The 21542-nt window shown below is 52.0% G+C and overlaps 1 protein-coding gene across 1 annotated transcript in view; it reads right to left on the bottom strand.

Moving 5' to 3' along the window:
• LOC126462772 (uncharacterized) overlaps positions 1 to 17613 on the bottom strand; it is a 154945-nt gene extending 137332 nt beyond the window's left edge. Inside the window, exon 1 of the mRNA XM_050096098.1 lies at positions 17474 to 17613. Within this exon, the coding sequence (XP_049952055.1) occupies positions 17474 to 17613 (140 nt within the window). The remainder of the gene's footprint in view (positions 1 to 17473) is intronic.
• Between the last annotated feature and the right edge of the window lie 3929 nt (positions 17614 to 21542).

Here is a 21542-nt window from a genome sequence, read left to right on the forward strand (position 1 = left end):
GGGTGCACAGGGTAAAGAGCTTGGAGACTGAGGAGAGAGCTGAGAGAATCTGAGCAGATTACGTACTGTATCCGCTGATGGCGGCGGATGTAGTGGACAGCCTGGAGAACAGCGTAAAGCTCCGCAGTATAAACCGAACACTGGTCAGGAAGCCGAAAGTGATTTGGGGTGTCGCCAACAATATAGGCACTCCCTACACCTAACGATGTTTTCGAGCCATCGGTGTAAATAAATGTGGCTTCCGTCATTTGTGCACATAGAGCAGCAAATGCCCAACGGTAAACAAGTGTAGGGGTACCATCCTTGGGAAATTGACATAGGTCTCTGAGCAAGTCGATCCGGGGACGGAGCCAAGGCGGTGCTGTACCCCAAGTTGTCAAGAAGGTTTTAGGAAAGCGGAAGGAAAGAGAATGGAGCAGTTGACGGAAGCGGACTCCCGGGGGTAGTAGGGAGGAGGAGCGGCCTGCATACCCGACATCAAAGGAGGCGTCGAAAAAAAGGTTATGGGCTGCATTAGCAGCCATGGAAGACAGATGGCTAGCATAACGACTCAGAAGGACTGCCCGCCGATTGGACAGCGGAGATTCAGCAGTCTCAGCATAAAGGCTTTCCACAGGGCTGGTGTAAAAAGCTCCAGACACTAAACGTAATCCACAGTGGTGGATAGAGTCGAGACGCCGAAGAATAGACGGCCGAGCAGAGGAGTAGACTATGCTTCCATAATCCAATTTCGAGCGCACTAAGGCGCGATAGAGGCGGAGAAGGACCACTCGGGCCGCTCCCCAAGAGGTACCATTCAGGACACGGAGGGTGTTAAGGGAACGCAGACAGCGAGCCGAAAGATAGGAAACGTGGGAGGACCAGCACAGTTTTCTGTCAAACATAAGACCAAAGAATTTAGCGACGTCGGAAAACGGAAGGTTGACAGGACCTAGATGTAAGGAGGGCGGAAGAAACTCCTTACGTCGCCAAAAATTAACACAAACGGTCTTACTGGGTGAGAAACGGAAGCCGGTTTCGATGCTCCACGAGTGGAGGCGATCGAGACATCCTTGAAGACGTCTTTCAAGAAGGCTGGTCCGTTGAGAGCTGTAGTAGATCGCAAAATCGTCCACAAAGAGGGAGCCCGAGACATCAGGAAGGAGACAATCCATAATTGGATTAATGGCGATGGCAAACAGTACAACACTCAGCACGGAGCCCTGGGGTACCCCGTTTTCTTGGGAGAAAGTACGGGAGAGAGTAGTGTTCACCCGCACCCTAAATGTGCGCTCTGCCATAAATTCGCGAAGAAAAAGGGGCAGCCGGCCTCTAAAGCCCCAAGAGAACAGTGTGCGGAGGATGCCTGTCCTCCAACAGGTATCGTACGCTCTCTCCAGATCAAAAAATATTGCTACCGTTTGGCGTTTCCGGAGAAAATTGTTCATGATATAAGTGGAGAGAGCAACAAGATGGTCAACAGCAGAACGATGCTTTCGGAATCCGCAATGGGCTGGTGTTAAATGACTGCGGGACTCCAGCCACCAAGCTAAACGGTAATTCACCATACGCTCCAAAACCTTACAGACACTACTCGTGAGAGAAATGGGGCGATAGCTAGAGGGGAGATGTTTGTCCTTTCGAGGTTTCGGAACGGGAACGACAATAGCTTCCCGCCATCGCCTGGGAAAGGTACTGTCGGTCCAAATTCGATTATAAAGGCGAAGGAGGTAACGCAGGCTATGGGTTGATAAATGCAGCAACATTTGGACATGGATACCATCCGGTCCTGGGGCGGAGCAGCGAGAAGAAGAGAGTTCATGTTGGAGTTCGCGCATGGAGAAAACAGTATTGTAGCTTTCGCGATTTTGAGAGGAGAAAGCAAGATGTCGCACTTCCGCTGCACGTTTCTTCGGGAGAAACGCCGGCGGGTAATTTGAAGAGCTCGAAATCTCAGCAAAGTGCTGACCCAATGAGTTAGAAATTGCGACGGGGTCCACTAAGGTATCATGCGCGACAGTGAGCCCAGAGACCGGGGAGAAACTAGGCGCGCCTGAGAACCGTCGAAGCCGACTCCAAACTTCCGAGGAGGGAGTGAAGTTGTTAAATGAGCTAGTAAAGAATTTCCAGCTTGCCTTCTTGCTATCGCGGATGACGCGACGGCATCGCGCACGGAGCTGCTTATATCGGATACAGTTGGACAAAGTTGGATGGTGACGGAAAATGCGAAGAGCACGTCGCCGCTCATGTATTGCGTCACGGCATGCCTCGTTCCACCAAGGAACTGGAGGGCGCCGGGGCAATTCGGAGGTGCGTGGTATTGAACGTTCCGCAGCTGTGAGAATAACGTCGGTAAAATGTGTGACCTCATCGTCGACGCTGGGAAAGCGACGGTCATCGAATGTCGCTAGAGACGAAAAAAGTGTCCAATCGGCTTGGACAAACTTCCAGCGTCGCGAGCGCATATATGGCAGTTGAGGCTGCAGTGAAGAACACATGGAAAGTGGTCACTCGAGTGTGTATCATCAAGGGCACCGAGCTAGCGGAACAGTACCGACCACAAGGTCCAAATGGGATAAATTTGCCGTGGAGGCAGACAAAAATGTGGGGACCCCAGTGTTGAGGCAGACTAAATCCGCTTGGTGGAAGACGTCTAGCAATTGTGAGCCACGTGGACAAGGATGTGGAGATCCCCAAAGCGGGTGGTGGGCATTGAAGTCCCCAACCACCAAATATGGGGGTGGAAGCTGATCAAGAAGATGAAGGAGATCAGCTCGTGTCATTGGTGTAGACGATGGAATGTATACCGTACAAAGAGAGAACGTGTATCAAGAAAGGGAAAGACGGACGGCGACAGCTTGGAAGGAAGTGTTTAAGGGGATTGGGTGATAATGGAGAGTATCATGGAGCAGAATCATGAGTCCTCCATGGGCTGGAGAGCCTTCAACAGAGGGGAGGTCATATCGGACGGACTGAAAATGAGGGAGAACAAAGCGGTCATGGGGACGCAGCTTTGTTTCCTGAAGACAGAAGATGACCGGCGAGTAGGATCGTAAGAGGATCGACAATTCCTCCCGATTGGCGCGAATTCCGCGGATATTCCAGTGGATAATGGACATAGGGTGAACAGAAAATGGAGGAACGTGACCAAGGGTGCTGTCAACTCAACGACTGCTCAGAGCTTGCGACCGACAGCATGGAATGGCATTCAGTCGAAGGCAGAAGATCCTGATCCATAGGTTGGTCAGTAGCAGCTCCTGCCACCAACGATCGGCCAGTTGACCGGCCACCAACAGTGCGCCTCGGCGACACAGAAGATGGCCGAGGGCGATTTCCGCCAGGTGGTGCTGTAGATGGGACACGCCTTGGCGGAGAAGGAGAGGAACTGTGTTTCTTCGTAGCCTTCTTGGAGGTATGTTTAGATGATTGAGGAACCGATGGTTGTGAAGTTGCAGTACGTAAAAACTCTTCACGAGAATGCTTTTTTTTTGAAGACTTGGCGTCTGACTTTTGGGCTCGAGATTTAGCAGAACCCGACGAAGGGTGAGCCATAGAGTGGGCAGGCGAAAGAGGTGAGGTTGAACGGGCGATCTTTGCGCTGGCCGATCTGACGACCGTGGTACTAAATGTGAGGTCGCAAGTCTGCGTGGCCGCCTCCTTTGTTGGCCGAGGAGAAGCAAGGACAGTGCTGTATTTTCCTTTCTGAGGCACGGTGGGCTGTCGACTGGCGAGTAACTTTCGAGCAGCAAAGGTCGACACCTTTTCCTTCACTCTTATTTCCTGGATCAGCTTTTCGTCCTTAAAAACAGGGCAATCTCGAGAGGAAGCAGCGTGGTCACCCATACAGTTGATGCAGCGAGGGGATGGAGGTGGACAAGCACCCTCATGGGCATCCCTGCCACACGTAACACATTTGGCCGGATTGGAACAGGACTGGCTGGTGTGGTTGAACCGCTGACATCGATAGCAACGCGTAGGGTTTGGGACATAAGGGCGAACAGAAATTATCTCATAGCCTGCTTTGATTTTTGATGGGAGTTGAACTTTGTCAAATGTCAAGAAGACAGTGCGGGTTGGAATGATGTTCGAGTCAACCCTTTTCATAACCCGATGAACAGCCGTGACGCCTTGGTCAGACAGATAGTGCTGAATTTCTTCGTCAGACAATCCATCGAGGGAGCGCGTATAAACGACTCCACGTGAGGAATTTAAGGTACGGTGCGGTTCCACTCGGACAGGGAAGGTGTGGAGCAGAGAAGTACGCAGCAATTTTTGAGCCTGGAGGGCACTGTGTGTTTCTAACAACAGGTTGCCATTCCGTAATCTGGAACAAGACTTTACAGGACCCGCAATTGCGTCGACACCTTTCTGAATAATGAAAGGGTTGACCGTGGAAAAGTCGTGACCTTCGTCAGACCGAGAAACAACAAGGAACTGTGGCAACGATGGAAGAATCGTCTGTGGCTGAGACTCAGTGAACTTACGTTTGTGAGCAGACATAGTGGAAGGTGAGGAAACCATTGCGGAAGAATCCCCCATGATTACCGGCGTCTCCGATGGCGCGCACCTCCCTTGTGGGGGCCCTCACCGAGGGCACACCCGCCTTAGGTGATTGTTCACACCTCAGGTCACACCTCCCGACAAACGGACGGAGGGACCAATCGGCACTTTCGGAAGGTATCAGCTCGGGTAATCACCCCTCCCTGGGCCTGGCCTTTACCAGGGGGTACGTACGTGTCCTAACTGTCTACCCGGGGCGGGGAATTACGCGTTACCCCGTCACCGGCTACGCATGGAAGTGCGTGGGTCGGCCTTCAGACACGCACAGGGAGGAAGAAAGAGACAGGGAAAGGAAAGAAGAGAGGTCTCAAACGCCGCAGCGGAGAAAAGGGTAAAGAGAAGTGGTAAAGAGAAGAGGTAAGGAATAGAGAAGGACGAAGAAAGATGAAGACATACAAGCAAGGAAGGCGAAGAGTGCGGTACATTTACAAGCGTCCGTCTCCGGACGTAGGCACAAACCATACTCCCCAGAGGGGGAGAAAGGGAAGGAAAGAGCCAGAGGTGAGGGGGGGGGGCGAAGATGGGGGATGGGGAAGGATACGGAAAGGGAAGGTATGCAGACCGGAAAGGAAGGAAGGCCACATTAGCTCGAGGTCCCGTGCTCGCTACACACGTATCCACAAAAGAGTTGTGGATCCCCTGGGGGGATTGGAGAAACTAAAAGCAGAAGGAAGGCTTAAAAATCCACTACAGAAAGGGGTTGGTTGTCCCCAAAAAAAAAAAAAAAAAGCTTCAAACGACTGACGTCATTTCACTGGCACTAATAAACTTGAGAACACGGTCGGCTGAGCGCGTGTCATCTGCTAAAATCGACGATATATCGGGCGAAAGCTGTAGACGGGAGCGTAACGGATTAAAATAGGGGCACTCAATTAAAAGGTGTCTTACAGTCCACAGCTGAGAGCAGTGGGGACAGAGTGGGGGAGGATCGCCGCTTAAAAGATGTCTATGGCTAAAAAGACAGTGCCCTATCCAGAGTCTAGTTAAAATTACCGCCTCCTGACGACGCGTTCGGGAGGAAGAGGTCCAAGCACAAGGAAGAGCTTTCATGTCCCGCAATTTAATATGGGTAAGTGTCGACCAATGCGTGTGCCATAAATGAACTACACGTCGACATAGAACGCTCCGTAGATCAGCGGTGGGAATCGATTGAATAGCTGGCCGAGGAAGAGAGGCTGCAGCCTTGGCTGCAATATCGGCCGCCTTATTTCCACAGATACCAACGTGTCCCGGGAGCCAGAGGAACGCCACCGAGACGCCCCCAGGTGGAGCAAGTGCAGACAGTCCTGAATCCGGTGGACCAGAGGGTGCACAGGATAAAGAGCTTGGAGACTGAGGAGAGAGCTGAGAGAATCTGAGCGGCGGATGTAGTGGACAGCCTGGAGAACAGCGTAAAACTCCGCAGTATAAACCGAACACTTGTCGGGAAGCCGAAAGTGAGTTGGGGTGTCGCCAACAATATAGGCACTTCCTACACCTAACGATGTTTTCGAGCCGTCGGTGTAAATAAATGTGGCGTCCATCATTTGTGCACATAGAGCAGCAAATGCCCGACGATAAACAAGTGAAGGGGTACCTTCCTTCGGAAATCGACAAAGGTCACGGAGCAGGCAGATTTTTTTTTTTGGTAGGGTTTAAGGGCGCTCAACTGCTGAGGTCATTAGCGCCCAGTCACTGGTGTTAGAGCACATGGAATCTGCTAAAACTCAAGGGGATGGGGGGACACCAGAAGGACCTGACAAAGATGAAGATAAAAGAAGTAAAAAGGTTATATGTCTTTGGACAAACCAGTCAAAGTTATGAAACGCAGAATACGAGCAGCTGCTCGAGCGTCATCAGCTAAAACATCCGGTAAAGTAGATGGCAGGGATAGGATAACACGAAATTGACTAAAACGGGGACACGACAATAAAACATGGCACACTGTTAATGCCTGACCACAAGGGCACTACGGGGCTGGGTCACCGGAGAGCAGGTAGCGGTGGCTAAACCGGCAATACCCAATCCGCAACCTGGTCAGAAGGACCTCCTCGCACAGAGATGGTCGGGAGGATGTTGTCCAAGCAGTTGGGAGCGGTTTTACTGCCCGGAGCTTGTTTCCTTGGAGAGATGACCAAGCATCCCACCACAACGACACAAGCCTCTTACATACATCCCCACGAACGTCAGATGACGGGACACAATGGGAGGCTGGCCGAGGCAGGATGACTGCAGCCTTGGCTGCAGCATCCGCAGCCTCATTCCCAGGCACTCCTACATGTCCGGGAACCCACAGAAAGCTGACAGAACCACCAGTATCAGCGAAAGACTGGAGGGACTGCTGTATCCGTTGAATCAAGAGATGGACCGGATAGGGAGCTCCAATGCTCTGAAGAGCACTGATTGAGTCAGAGCAGAGTACATACGATGAATGGCGGTGACGGCGGGCATACTTAACGGCCTGATGGAGTGCAAAAAGCTCGGCCGTAAAGCTGGAACATTGGTCGTGAGATGGCGGCCCCGACGACAAAGGCACAGCCGACACCATCGTCAGTTTTGGAGCCATCGGTGTAAATAAAAGTGTGACCAGCAAGTCGAGCACGAAGTTCGACAAAACGTGAGCAATACACTGCAGCCGGAGTACCCTCCTTCGGGAGTGAACTGAGGTCGAGATAAATAGGAACCGGAGCCTGGAGCCAAGGTGGTGTCGGGCTCTCACCCTCTCTGAAGGTGGTAGGGAGGGCTAAATCCAATTGTCGAAGCAGGCGACGGAAGCGGACTCCGGGGGCAGCAGGGCAGACACATACTACCCGTACTGACGGTCGAGAGAATCGGCGAAGAAGGACTTGTAAGAGGGTGGTCGGGCATAGACAACAGCCGGCAGGCATACCGACACAGCAGTACGTCACGCCGGTAGGTCAATGGTAACTCGGCAGCTTCAGCATAAAGACTCTCCACAGGACTAGTGTAGAAGGCTCCGGTCGCAATACGTATCCCCCGATGGTGGATGGAGTTGAGCCGGCGTAAGAGGGACGGCCGAGCGGACGAGTAGACGAAGCTCCCATAATCCAGCTTCGATCGGACTATGGACCGATACAAGCGAAGCAGGACAGTGCGATCCGCTCCCCAAGATGAACCGCTAAGAACTCTGAGGACATTAAGGGAACGTGTACAACGGGCCGCCAAATAAGAGATATGTGCAGACCAACACAGTTTCCTGTCCTACGTGAGCCCTAGAAACTTAGTTGTTTCCACAAATGGGAGAACAACGGGACCGAGATGTAAGGATGGCGGAAGGAACGCTTTATATCGCCAAAAGTTAATACAAACTGTCTTCTCTTCAGAGAACCGGAAGCCATTTGCCACGCTCCATGAGCAGAGGCTGTCTAGACAACGCTGAAGGCAGCGCTCCAGGAGGCATGTTCTCTGGGCACTGCAGTAGATCTCTAAGTCATCGACAAAGAGAGAGCCTGAGACATTAGGTGGAATGCAATCCATAATTGGATTGATCGCGATGGCAAAAAGGGCTACGCTCAAGACGGAGCCCTGAGGTACTCCGTTCTCCTGGAGAAAGACGTCGGACAATACGGAACCCACACATACCCTAAACTTTCGATCCGTTAAAAAGGAATCAATAAAAAGGAGCAGGCGACCGCGCAGGCCCCACCTGTGCATAGTGCGGAGGATACCTCCTCTCCAACAGGTATCATAAGCCTTCTCCAAGTCGAAGAACACGGCTACCGTTTGGCGCCTTCGCAAAAAGTTGTTCATGATGAATGTCGACAAGGTCACAAGGTGGTCAACAGCGGAGCGGCGGCGACGAAAGCCGCATTGGACATAAGTAAGTAGTCGTCGAGATTCAAGAATCCAGACCAACCGAGCATTAACCATTCGCTCCATCACCTTACAGACACAGCTTTTAAGAGAAATGGGGCGGTAACTAGAAGGAAGGTTTTGTTGTTTTTTTTGTTTGTGGTCTTAGGGCGCGAAACTTCTATGGTCATTAGCGCCCAGCCCGTGACGTAGAAAACAGGAAAAAAAACGAAATTTAAAATCAGCAGCAATGGAAACAAAGTCAGAAAATTTGAGAAACTAAAGGCAGAAGGAATGCTTAAAAGTCCACTATAGAAAGGGGTTGGTTGTCCCCCAAAAAAAAGCTTCAAATGACTGACGTCATTTCACTGTCTCTAATAAACTGTAGAACGCAGTCAGCTGAGCGCGTGTCATCTGCTAAAATCGACGATAGATCAGGCGATAGCTGTAGACGGGAGCGTAACGGATTAAAATAGGGGCATTCAATTAAAAGGTGTCTGACCGTCCACAGCTGAGAGCAGTGGGGACAGAGTGGGGGAGGATTACCGCTTAAAAGATGTCTATGACTAAAAAGACAGTGCCCTATCCGGAGTCGGGCTAAAATTACCTCCTCCCGACGACGCGTTCGGGAGGAAGAGGTCCAAGCGCAAGGAACGGCTTTCACTTCCCGCAATTTATTGTGGGGAAGTGTTGACCAATGCGCATGCCATAAATGAGTAACTTGGCGACATAAACCGCTCCGTAGATCGGTAAACCGAAGAGACTGAAGAGCTGGCCGAGGAAGAGAGACTGCAGCCTTGCCTGCTATATCGGCCGCCTCATTTCCACAGATACCAGCGTGTCCCGGGAGCCAGAGGAACGCCACTGAGACGCCCCCCAGGTGGAGCAATAGCAGACAGTCCTGAATCCGGTGGACCAGAGGGTGCACAGGGTAAAGAGCTTGGAGACTGAGGAGAGAGCTGAGAGAATCTGAGCAGATTACGTACTGTATCCGCTGATGGCGGCGGATGTAGTGGACAGCCTGGAGAACAGCGTAAAGCTCCGCAGTATAAACCGAACACTGGTCAGGAAGCCGAAAGTGATTTGGGGTGTCGCCAACAATATAGGCACTCCCTACACCTAACGATGTTTTCGAGCCATCGGTGTAAATAAATGTGGCTTCCGTCATTTGTGCACATAGAGCAGCAAATGCCCGACGGTAAGCAAGTGTAGGGGTACCATCCTTGGGAAATTGACATAGGTCTCTGAGCAAGTCGATCCGGGGACGGTGCCAAGGCGGTGCTGTACCCCAAGTTGTCAAGAAGGTTTTAGGAAAGCGGAAGGAAAGAGAATGGAGCAGTTGACGGAAGCGGACTCCCAGGGGTAGTAGGGAGGAGGAGCGGCCTGCATACCCTACATCAAAGGAGGCGTCGAAAAAAAGGTTATGGGCTGGATTAGCAGGCATGGAAGACAGATGGCTAGCATAACGACTCAGATGGACTGCCCGCCGATTGGACAGCGGAGGTTTACCAGTCTCAGCATAAAGGCTTTCCACAGGGCTGGTGTAAAAAGCTCCAGACACTAAACGTAATCCACGGTGGTGGATAGAGTCGAGACGCCGAAGAATAGACGGCCGAGCAGAGGAGTAGACTATGCTTCCATAATCCAATTTCGAGCGCACTAAGGCGCGATAGAGGCGGAGAATGACCACCCGGTCCGCTCCCCAAGAGGTACCATTCAGGACACGGAGGATGTTAAGGGAACGCAGACAGCGAGCCGAAAGATAGGAAACGTGGGAGGACCAGCACAGTTTTCTGTCAAACATAAGACCCAAGAATTTAGCGACGTCGGAAAACGAAAGGTTGACAGGACCTAGATGTAAGGAGGGCGGAAGAAACTCCTTACGTCGCCAAAAATTAACACAAACGGTCTTACTGGGTGAGAAACGGAAGCCGGTTTCGATGCTCCACGAGTGGAGGCGATCGAGACATCCTTGAAGACGTCTTTCAAGAAGGCTGGTCCGTTGAGAGCTGTAGTAGATCGCAAAATCGTCCACAAAGAGGGAGCCCAAGACATCAGGAAGGAGACAATCCATAATTGGATTAATGGCGATGGCAAACAGTACAACACTCAGCACGGAGCCCTGGGGTACCCCGTTTTCTTGGGAGAAAGTACGGGAGAGAGTAGTGTTCACCCGCACCCTAAATGTGCGCTCTGCCATAAATTCGCGAAGAAAAAGGGGCAGCCGGCCTCTAAAGCCCCAAGAGAACAGTGTGCGGAGGATGCCTGTCCTCCAACAGGTATCGTACGCTCTCTCCAGATCAAAAAATATTGCTACCGTTTGGCGTTTCCGGAGAAAATTGTTCATGATATAAGTGGAGAGAGCAACAAGATGGTCAACGGCAGAACGATACTTTCGGAATCCGCATTGGGCTGGTGTTAAAAGACTGCGGGACTCCAGCCACCAAGCTAAACGGTAATTCACCATACGCTCCAAAACCTTACAGACACTACTCGTGAGAGAAATGGGGCGATAGCTATAGGGGAGATGTTTGTCCTTTCCAGGTTTCGGAACGGGAACGACAATAGCTTCCCGCCATCGCCTGGGAAAGGTACTGTCGGTCCAAATTCGATTATAAAGGCGAAGGAGGTAACGCAGGCTATGGGTTGATAAATGCAGCAACATTTGGACGTGGATACCATCCGGTCCTGGGGCGGAGGAGCGAGAAGAAGAGAGTGCATGTTGGAGTTCGCGCATGGAGAAAACAGTATTGTAGCTTTCGCGATTTTGAGAGGAGAAAGCAAGATGTCGCACTTCCGCTGCACGTTTCTTCGGGAGAAACGCTGGCGGGTAATTTGAAGAGCTCGAAATCTCAGCAAAGTGCTGACCCAATGAGTTAGAAATTGCGACGGGGTCCACTAAGGTATCATGCGCGACAGTGAGCACAGAGACCGGGGAGAAACTAGGCGCGCCTGAGAACCATCGAAGCCGACTCCAAACTTCCGAGGAGGGAGTGAAGTTGTTAAATGAGCTAGTAAAGAATTTCCAGCTTGCCTTCTTGCTATCGCGGATGACGCGACGGCATCGCGCACGGAGCTGCTTATATCGGATACAGTTGGACAAAGTTGGATGGTGACGGAAAATGCGAAGAGCACGTCGCCGCTCACGTATTGCGTCACGGCATGCCTCGTTCCACCAAGGAACTGGAGGGCGCCGGGGCAATTCGGAGGTGCGTGGTATTGAACGTTCCGCAGCTGTGAGAATAACGTCGGTAAAATGTGTGACCTCATCGTCGACGCTGGGAAAGCGACGGTCATCGAATGTCGCTAGAGACGAAAAAAGTGTCCAATCGGCTTGGACAAACTTCCAGCGTCGCGAGCGCATATATGGCAGTTGAGGCTGCAGTCGAAGAACACATGGAAAGTGGTCACTCGAGTGTGTATCATCAAGGGCGAACCATTCGAAGCGCCGAGCTAGCGGAACAGTACCGACCGCAAGGTCCAAATGGGATAAATTTGCCGTGGAGGCAGACAAAAATGTGGGGACCCCAGTGTTGAGGCAGACTAGATCCGCTTGGTGGAAGACGTCTAGCAATAGTGAGCCACGTAGACAAGGATGTGGAGATCCCCAAAGCGGGTGGTGGGCATTGAAGTCCCCAACCAGCTAATAGGGGGGTGGAAGCTGATCAAGAAGATGAAGGAGATCAGCTCGTGCCATTGGCGTAGACGATGGAATGTATACCGTACAAAGAGAGAACGTGTATCCAGAAAGGGTTGGTTGGTTGGTTGGTTGTTTGAGGGTAAAGGGACCAAACAGCAAGGTCATCAGTCCCTTGTTTCAAATAGACTCCATTCTGCTAACGGGACATCTCAGTATAGTCAGAAAAATAAAACAGAAAAAGGGGAAACGTAAAAGGGCAGTCACGTTGTCATTAGTAAAAACAAATGAAGGAAGTTGGCAAGAGAACGGACCCAACACTATGCTGAAGCAGCATAAGCAAGACCACCTGTGTCTTAAAAGGTACAACTGCTATAATGCAGAAAGTACGGATGGGAATAGAAAAACTAACCAAGCCTTAAAAAGAAGGGGTAAAAACAGAGTAAAAGGGAAAGAAAAGAGGATTCCGGTCAGGGAGGTGAATCGGGAATCTCTGAACACTGCCTACAGTGGGAGACACCCAAACACTCACCGCCCCGCCCCAACACCAGAGGGAGATTAAAAACTTTAAAACTGAGAATAAAAACCACTCTCCCGGAGGAAACCTAGAACCAGAGAGACCATCCGGGAATCGTCAGCCAACATCAAAGGTAAAGTGTGGGGGAGTCTGTACTTAGCACGCAGAGCCAAAAGAAGGGGGCATTCAACCAAAATGTGGGCCACTGACTGGAAGGCTCCACAACCACATAGCGGGGGTGGCTCATCACGCAAAAGGAAACCATGGGTCAGCCTGGTATGGCCAATGCGGAGACGACACAGTGTGGTCGAGTCCTTGCGGGAGAGGCTAAAGGAAGAACGCCATGGGCCTGGATTCACCTTAATGGCACGAAGTTTATTAGACAGTGGAGTAGCCTCCCAAGAATTGGCCCATGACTGTGCAAAGTGGGATTTGATGTGAAGCCGTAAATCCGCTGCAGGAGGGGTTACAGAAAACGGGGGGTAAGTAACTGCTCCCCCAGCCAAACGATCAGCGAGCTCATTACCCGGGATACCCACATGGCCCGGGACCCATAGGAAATCAATGGAACAAGCAGCACGGTGAAGATCAGCGAGATGGTCATGGATGGCAGAGACCAAGGGATGGCGCGAAAAACACCGGTCAATAGCAACAAGGCCACTCAACGAGTCCGTACATAACAAAACGCGGTTGTGTTGGGATTGTTTAATAAAGGTAAGGGCCCGGGAAATTGCCATCAATTCCGCAGTAAACACCCCACATGAGGGTGGCAGTAGATGATTTTCCGTTCCAACAAAGGACGTGAAGGCATACCCAACATGATCAGCAGATTTAGAGCCATCAGTGTAAAAAACAACAGCATCCCGAAACTCCCATAAAATTTGGCGGAAAAAGGAACGGAACACCACCGGGGGGGTGGAATCTTTCGGACCGCGGCGGAGATCCATCCGAATTCGAGGCCGAGGAACTAACCAAGGAGGGGTGGAGGGGAGGGAGCGAGGAAGACAGGACAAAGAAGGAAGCCGAAAATCACGGGTAAGAGACGCAAGGCGCAGCCCAACCGGTAAACCCGCCCGAGGGCGGGAGTCAGGCGGGCGACGTCCATGGTCTGGGAATAGGATAGAATAGGAAGGATGAGCGGGAGAAGAACGGATAGTAAGGGCATAAGACACCAGAAGCTGGGACCGCCGAACAGAAAGGGGGGGGATCCCAGCTTCAACCAAGAGACTATCAACAGGGCTCGTAGGGAATGCACCGGTGGCCAAACGGATACCACGATGGTGGACTGGATCCAGCACGTGCAGCGTGGAAGGAGCAGCTGAACCATAAACTTGACAACCATAGTCCAAACGTGACAGAACTAGAGCACGATAAAGACGGAGGAGGAGGGAACGGTCCGCACCCCAAGAGGAGTGGGCAAGGAAGCGAAGGACATTGAGTTTTCGGAAACATCCTACCTTCAGGAGTCTGATATGGGGCAGCCAAGTGAGCTTGTTGTCGAAAAGAAGACCTAGGAAACGAAACTGTGGAACCACAGGCAATCTTTGTGCAGCGAGATAGAGCTCTGGATCAGGGTGGACCGTAGTACGGCGACAGAAGTGGACCACCCGCGATTTTAAAGGAGAGAATTGAAACCCGTGTGAGAGGGTCCATGCAGAGGCACGCCGTATAGCCACCTGGAGCTGCCGTTCTGCAGATGGCATCGAGGAGGAACTAACCCAAATGCAGAAATCATCCACATACAGGGCAGGGGCGACCAAGGGACCGACAGAGGCCACAAGTCCATCGATAGCAATGAGGAAAAGAAGGACACTCAAGACAGAACCCTGTGGGATGCCCGTCTCCTGGGTCCGTGGAGAACTAAAAGCAGTACCAACTCGAACTCTGAATGACCGATGGATCAGGAACTGGCGGATAAAAATCGGGAGTGGGCCCCGAAGACCCCACTGATGAAGGGTTAGTAAGATGTGATGGCGCCAGGCCGTGTCATAGGCCTTGCGAAGGTCAAAAAACACTGCAACCAAATGGCGGCGCTGGGAAAAAGCCTGCCGAACTGCGGATTCCAAGCGAAGCAAATGATCGATTGGAGATCGTCCCTCTCGAAAGCCACACTGGTAAGGGGACAATAGATCCCGAGATTCGAGGACCCAAGTGAGCCGACGGGCTACCAGCCGTTCAAGTAACTTACAACCAACATTGGTCAAACTAATTGGCCGATAGCTGTCAACAGATAGGGGGTTCTGACCAGGCTTAAGGACAGGAACCACAATGCTATCCCTCCACTGAGAAGGGAAGTCACCCTGGAGCCAGATACGGTTAAACACCCGAAGAAGATGGTGCCGTTGTGGAGCACTGAGATGTTGAAGCAGCTGGTTATGAATGGAATCTGGGCCAGGGGCCGTATCATGAGAAGAAGATAGAGCAGAAAGAAATTCCCATTCAGTGAAAGGTTCGTTGTAAGATTCTGACCCACAAGTGGTGAAACATAAGGTGACAGCTTCAGCCTGCTGTTTTTGATGAAGGAAAGCAGCTGGATAGGAGGCCGACGCTGATGCCACTGCAAAATGGGTTGCAAGATGTTCTGCGAGAACTAATGGGTCCGTACAAATGCCATCTGGGAGGTGAAGGCCTGGGAGGGTGGACTGCCGATGGCAACCTTGGAGAGAGCTAAGTGTAGCCCATACCCGTGACAGAGGGGCAGTGGAACCAAGGGAAGAAACGAATCGTTCCCAACATATCCGTTTGCTCTGTTTAATTAAATAACGGGCTTTAGCGCGAAGGCGCTTAAAGGTAGAAAGGCTGGCTACAGATGGGTGCCTCTTAAAGTGTTGCAAAGCTCGACGGCGATCACGGATGGCAATAGCAATGGCCGTACTCCACCACGGGACTTGCCGACGACGAAATTGTCCAGATGAGCGCGGGACAGCAAGGTTAGCAGCGCGAACAATCGCGGCAGACACGTCACGTAGGACGTCATCAATACAACCCAACAAAGAGGGAGAAAACTCGACCTGTGCAGTATATAGAGGCCAATCGGCGCGGTGGAATGACCAACGAGGTAACCTGTCCATCGGGGAGCGGGAAGGGAGCGTGATAATCAACGGGAAATGGTCACTATCACAAAGGTCGTCGTGTGGCGACCAGTGTAATGAAGGGAGGAGAGAGGGAGAAGAAAGAGAAAGATCAATGGCAGAAAAGGTACCATGACCAGCACTGAAATGAGTAGGGGAGCCATCATTAAGAAGGCATAGGTCGTGGTCTGCAATAAATTGGTCTATAAGAAGACCTCGTCTAGATGGAAAGGCACTGCCCCACAAAGGATGATGAGCATTAAAATCCCCAAGGAGGAGGAAGGGAGGAGGAAGTTGCTGAAGAAGGGTGGTTAAGGCAGCAGGTGTAAGAGTCCTGTCAGGAAGGAGATAAAGATTGCATACTGTGACTGCAGAGTCTAAGTGGACCCTAACAGCAACCGCTTCCAATGTAGTGTGGAGAGGAATCCACGTGCTAGCAATGTCTGTACGGACTAACGTACAAACGCCACCAGAAGCCCGCAAGGGTCCGACCCGATTTCGACAGAAAACACGGAACCCACGGAGGGTCGGTGAGTGAGCATCAGTAAAATGAGATTCCTGGAGAACCACACAAGCTGCTGAGTAGGACGAAAGAAGGGATTTCAATTCCGGAAGGTGACGATAGTAGCCATTACAATTCCACTGGAGAACCACAGAACGATGGTTTAAATGAGGGCTGAACACGCTAAATCCAGTCATACCGCCGGGTCCCCACCCGTCACCGACAAGGAGGGGGCGACATCCATAAACGACAGGTCAGAATCCGGTTGTGAAGCCGGGGAAGGGACCTCTGGTTTTTTTTTTTTTTTTTTTTTTTTTTTGTGGTTTTCGGGCGCACAACTTCACTGGTCATTAGCGCCCTGACTACTCTAAGAATGCACCGCGAGGCACAAGTTGACAACAACAACTAAAAGGGAAAACACAATAAAAGAGACTGACAGGCATAGGATTAAAAAACATCATCAAATGTCCTTAGCGAGGTGTGTCAAATTGATAAAACAAAGAACACGAGCAGCTGCTCGTGGGTCATCCGCTAAAATGGCATCGAAAGTATTAGGCAGGTTAAGATCGAGGCGCAGTGTGTTAAGATCAGGACAGGACATTAAAATGTGTCTAACCGTCAGCAAGTGCCCACATGGGCAGAACGGCGCCGGCGCAGCCGTCAGCAGATGGCGATGGCTGAACCGGCAGTGTCCAATTCTTAACCTTGCTAAAACGACCTCCTCCCGCCGAGAAGGGCGTGAGGAGGACGTCCAAGCCACGGGAAGAGGTTTTAAGGCCCGAAGCTTGTTGTCGGTAAGGGCAGCCCAATCGGCATGCCACAGCGACACAACGCGCCGACAAAGGACCCTGCTAAAATCGGACGAAGGGACACAACAAGAAGCTGTCCGAGGCTGGAGGACCGCAGCCTTGGCCGCGGCATCTGCAGCTTCGTTCCCAGGGATACCGACATGGCCAGGAACCCACATAAAGCTAACCGGCGTACCAACGTCCACCAGCTGCTGAAGAGAGCGTTGGATCCGGTGTACGAAAGGGTGAACCGGGTACGGATCACTGAGGCTCTGGATGGCGCTCAGGGAATCTGAGCAGATGACATAAGCAGAATGTCGGTGGCGGCAGATGTAAAGAACAGCCTGGTAGAGGGCAAAGAGCTCAGCTGTGAAGACCGAACAATGGCCATGGAGCCGGTATTGGAAACTTTGTGCCCCGACAATAAAGGAACACCCGACCCCGTCATTGGTCTTAGAGCCATCTGTATAAATGAAAGTCATGTTGTTGAACTTCGAACGAAGTTCCAAAAAACGGGAGTGGTAGACCGAACCGGGGGTGACCTCTTTTGGGAGCGAGCTGAGGTCGAGGTGAACGCGGACCTGAGCCTGGAGCCAAGGTGGCGTGCGGCTCTCGCCCACTCGGAAGGTTGCAGGGAGTGAAAAATGAAGGTGTTGAAGGAGGCGACGAAAACGAACTCCAGGGGGTAGCAAGGCAGAGACATACAACCCGTATTGAAGGTCAAGAGAGTCGTCAAAAAAGGAACGATAAGACGGATGGTCGGGCATTGACAGTAGCCGACAGGCATACCGACAAAGCAGTATATCGCGCCGGTAGGTGAGTGGCAATTCGCCAGCGTCAGCATGAAGACTCTCTACGGGACTGGTATAAAATGCTCCGATCGCAAGTCGTAAACCCCGATGTTGTATGGAGTTGAGGCGGCGTAAGATGGATGGCCGTGCAGAGGAGTATACGAAGCTCCCATAATCCAGCTTGGAGCGGACGATCGACCGATATAGACGAAGTAGGACGGTTCGATCCGCTCCCCACGACATACCACTGAGAACACGGAGGACATTTAAAGAACGGGTACAACGGGCGGCCAAATATGACACATGTGGAGACCAGCTAAGTTTCCTGTCAAAGGTAAGGCCTAAAAATTTGATTGTCTCCACGAGTGGGACAGCAACGGGACCGAGTCGTAAGGATGGTGGGAGAAACTCTTTGTAGCGCCAGAAGTTAATACAGACCGTCTTCTCGGCAGAAAAACGGAAGCCATTGGCGACACTCCAGGAGTAAAGACGGTCAAGAGAACGCTGAAGACAGCGCTCCAGGACACGTGCACACTGCGCGCTGCAATAGATGGTAAAATCGTCCACGAAAAGGGAGCCTGATACATCAGCTGGGAGGCAATCCATTATTGGATTGATCGCGATGGCGAAGAGAGCGACGCTCAAAACTGAGCCCTGTGGCACCCCATTCTCCTGGCGAAAGGTGTCGGACAGGACAGAACCCACACGTACCCGAAACTGTCGATCCATTAAAAAGGAATGAATAAAAAGAGGGAGGCGACCGCGAAAGCCCCATGTATGCATGGTGCGGAGAATGCCCGCCCTCCAACAGGTGTCGTAAGCCTTCTCCAAATCAAAGAACACAGCCGCGGTCGGGCGCTTCCGCAAGAAGTTATTCATAATGAAGGTCGACAAGGTAACCAGATGGTCAACAGCAGAGCGGCGCCGTCGAAATCCACATTGTACATTGGTAAGTAGGCGTCGAGACTCGAGCAGCCAAACCAATCGAGAGTTAACCATTCGCTCCATCACTTTACAGACACAGCTGGTAAGCGAGATAGGTCGATAACTGGAAGGCAAGTGCTTGTCCTTCCCCGGCTTAGGAATCGGGACAACAATAGACTCGCGCCAGCATGCGGGAACATGTCCCTCAATCCAGATGCGATTGTATGTACGAAGAAGAAAACCTTTACCCGCAGGAGAAAGGTTCTTCAGCATCTGAATATGAATAGAATCAGGCCCTGGAGCGGAGGACCGTGATCGGCCAAGTGCGGTTTCGAGTTCCCGCATGGTGAATGGGGCATTATAACTTTCACAATTCGAGGAGCGGAAGTCAGGTGGCCTAGCCTCCTCTGCCTGTTTGCGGGGGAGGAAGGCAGGGTGGTAATGAGCGGAGCTCGAAACCTCGGCGAAAAAGCGGCCGAAGGCATTGGAGACAGCCTCAGGGGCCACAAGGACTTCATTCGCGACCTTCAAGCCAGAAACTGGTGAGTGGACCTTAGTGCCAGATAGCCGGCGCAGGCTACCCCAGACAACAGAAGAAGGGGTAGAACTGTTGAAGGTGCTTGTGAAAGCAGCCCAGCTGGCTTTCTTGCTTTCTTTAATAATACGACGACACTGAGCACGTAATCGTTTATAATTAATACAATTCGCCACTGTAGGGTGGCGCTTAAAGGTGCGTAAAGCACGTCGACGAGCACGTAAAGCATCTCTACATGCTGCGGTCCACCAGGGGACCGGTACGCGACGTGGAGAAGAAGTAGGGTGAGGGATGGAATATTCAGCAGCAGCGAGAATGACTTCCGTGAGGTGTGCGACCTGACGATCGCAGCTTGTGAAGGTTTGATCCTGAAAGGTAGCCCTGGAAGAGAAGAGCTCCCAGTCTGCCTTGGAGATGGTCCAACGAGAGGAGCACGGAGAGGGAGTATGCTGCAGGAGATGGATAACACACGGGAAATGGTCGCTCGAATATGTATCAGAAAGTGCATACCACTCAAACCGGCGTGCAAGTTGGGGAGTACATATAGAGAGGTCTAAATGGGAATAGGTGTGAGATGTGTCCGAAAGAAAAGTAGGGGCGCCAGTATTGAGGCAGACAAGATCGAGCTGGTTGAAAAGGTCTGCTAACAAGGAGCCCCTCGGGCAGGATGCTGGAGAGCCCCAAAGGGGATGGTGGGCATTGAAGTCTCCAGTTAACAAAAATGGTGCAGGTAGCTGAGCAATAAGTTGCATCACGTCTGCCCTGGTAACGACAGATGACGATGGAGTGTAAACGGTACAAAAGGAAAACGTAAAAGTGGGGAGAGTAATGCGGATGGCAACTGCCTGCAGGCCGGTGTGCAACGTGATGGGATCGTAGTAAATATCATCCCGGACCAGCAACATAACCCCTCCATGAGCTGGGATACCTACCACAGGGGGTAGGTCAAAACGCACAGAGGTGTAGTGTGCCAAGGCAATTTGATCGCATGGGCGTAGCTTCGTTTCCTGGAGGGCTACGACAAGCGGACGGTGCAAGCGGAGCAGCAACTTCAAGTCCTCTCGGTTGGAGCGAATGCTGCGAATATTCCAGTGAATAAGTGCCATCGTAAGAAAAGAAAGATGAGAGAAGTGGTCACCTCGAAGGCCGCTTAGGGCCTGGCTTCGAGCGAGCACTGCCGCCGCTATCAGTAGGCGGACAGTCATCGTCCATTGGGTCTATAGGGTCATCGGCCATCTCGGGAGGATGGCCGGGAGGGGGAGCTTCCTCCGCCAGTGAACGGCCAGATGTACGGCGACCAGCGGTGCGGCCAGGCGAAACGGATGACGGCCTGGGGCGGCAGCCGCTGGGTGGCGCAAGAGAAGAAATGCGCCGTGGCGGGGAAGGAGAACTGTGCTTCCTATGCGCCTTTTTGGAAGGACGTGGAGTGGAAGTACCGGTCGAAGGCTGTGAGGTCGAGGTACGGAGGAAGTCTGCACGGGATGGTTCCTTCTTGAAGGCCCGTGCATCTGACTTCGGTGTCTTCGTTTTGGCAGAAGCTGAAGAAGGTGCTCGTGTCTGTGGGGTGATGGGAGGAAGAGGAGACGTCGACCGCGCGATCTTAGCACTGGCCGAACGGACGACCGTGGTGCTGAAGGTCAGATCGCATGTCTGGGTTGCTACCTCCCGGGTAGTCCGAGGAGAGGCGAGGACAGTACTGTATTTCCCCGCTGGGAGCAGCGTGGGCTTCCTACTAGCCAATAGCTTGCGAGCAGCCGAGGTGGACACTTTCTCTTTGACCCGAATTTCCTGGATACAGCGTTCTTCCTTATAGACAGGACAGTCGCGGGAGGATGCTGCATGGTCACCCTGACAGTTCACACAACGAGGAGACGGAGGTGGACAGTCACCCTCATGGGCATCCCTGCCACAGGTGACACATTTAGCCGCATTGGAACAAGACTGTCGAGTGTGATTGAAACGCTGACACTGGTAGCAGCGCGTAGGTGTCGGGATATAGGGGCGAACAGAAATAACCTCGTAGCCCGCCTTGATGCGCGATGGCAGCTTAACACTATCGAAGGTCAAGAAAAGTGTCCGGGTCGGTACAAGGTCATTGTTGACCTTTTTCATGACCCTATGGACAGCCGTCACGCCCTGCTCAGCGAGGAATGATTGAAGCTCCTCGTCAGTCAATCCGTCGAGGGAGTCAGTATAGACCACACCACGAGACGAATTCAAAGTTCGGTGGGCCTCCACCCGGACAGGGAACGTGTACAGGAGGGTGGCCCGAAGCAGTTTTTGTGCCTGAAAGGCATTCTCAGTTTCCAGTAATAAGGTGCCGTTACGCAACCTGGTACAGGATTTGACAGATCCGGCTATGGCATCTACGCCCTTCTGAATAACGAAAGGGTTGACAGAGGAAAAATCCTTTCCGTCCTCAGTTCGAGAAACTACGAGGAACTGT

This window comes from Schistocerca serialis, chromosome 1 (assembly GCF_023864345.2).
Source record: "Schistocerca serialis cubense isolate TAMUIC-IGC-003099 chromosome 1, iqSchSeri2.2, whole genome shotgun sequence".
Classification (NCBI taxonomy): domain Eukaryota; kingdom Metazoa; phylum Arthropoda; class Insecta; order Orthoptera; family Acrididae; genus Schistocerca; species Schistocerca serialis.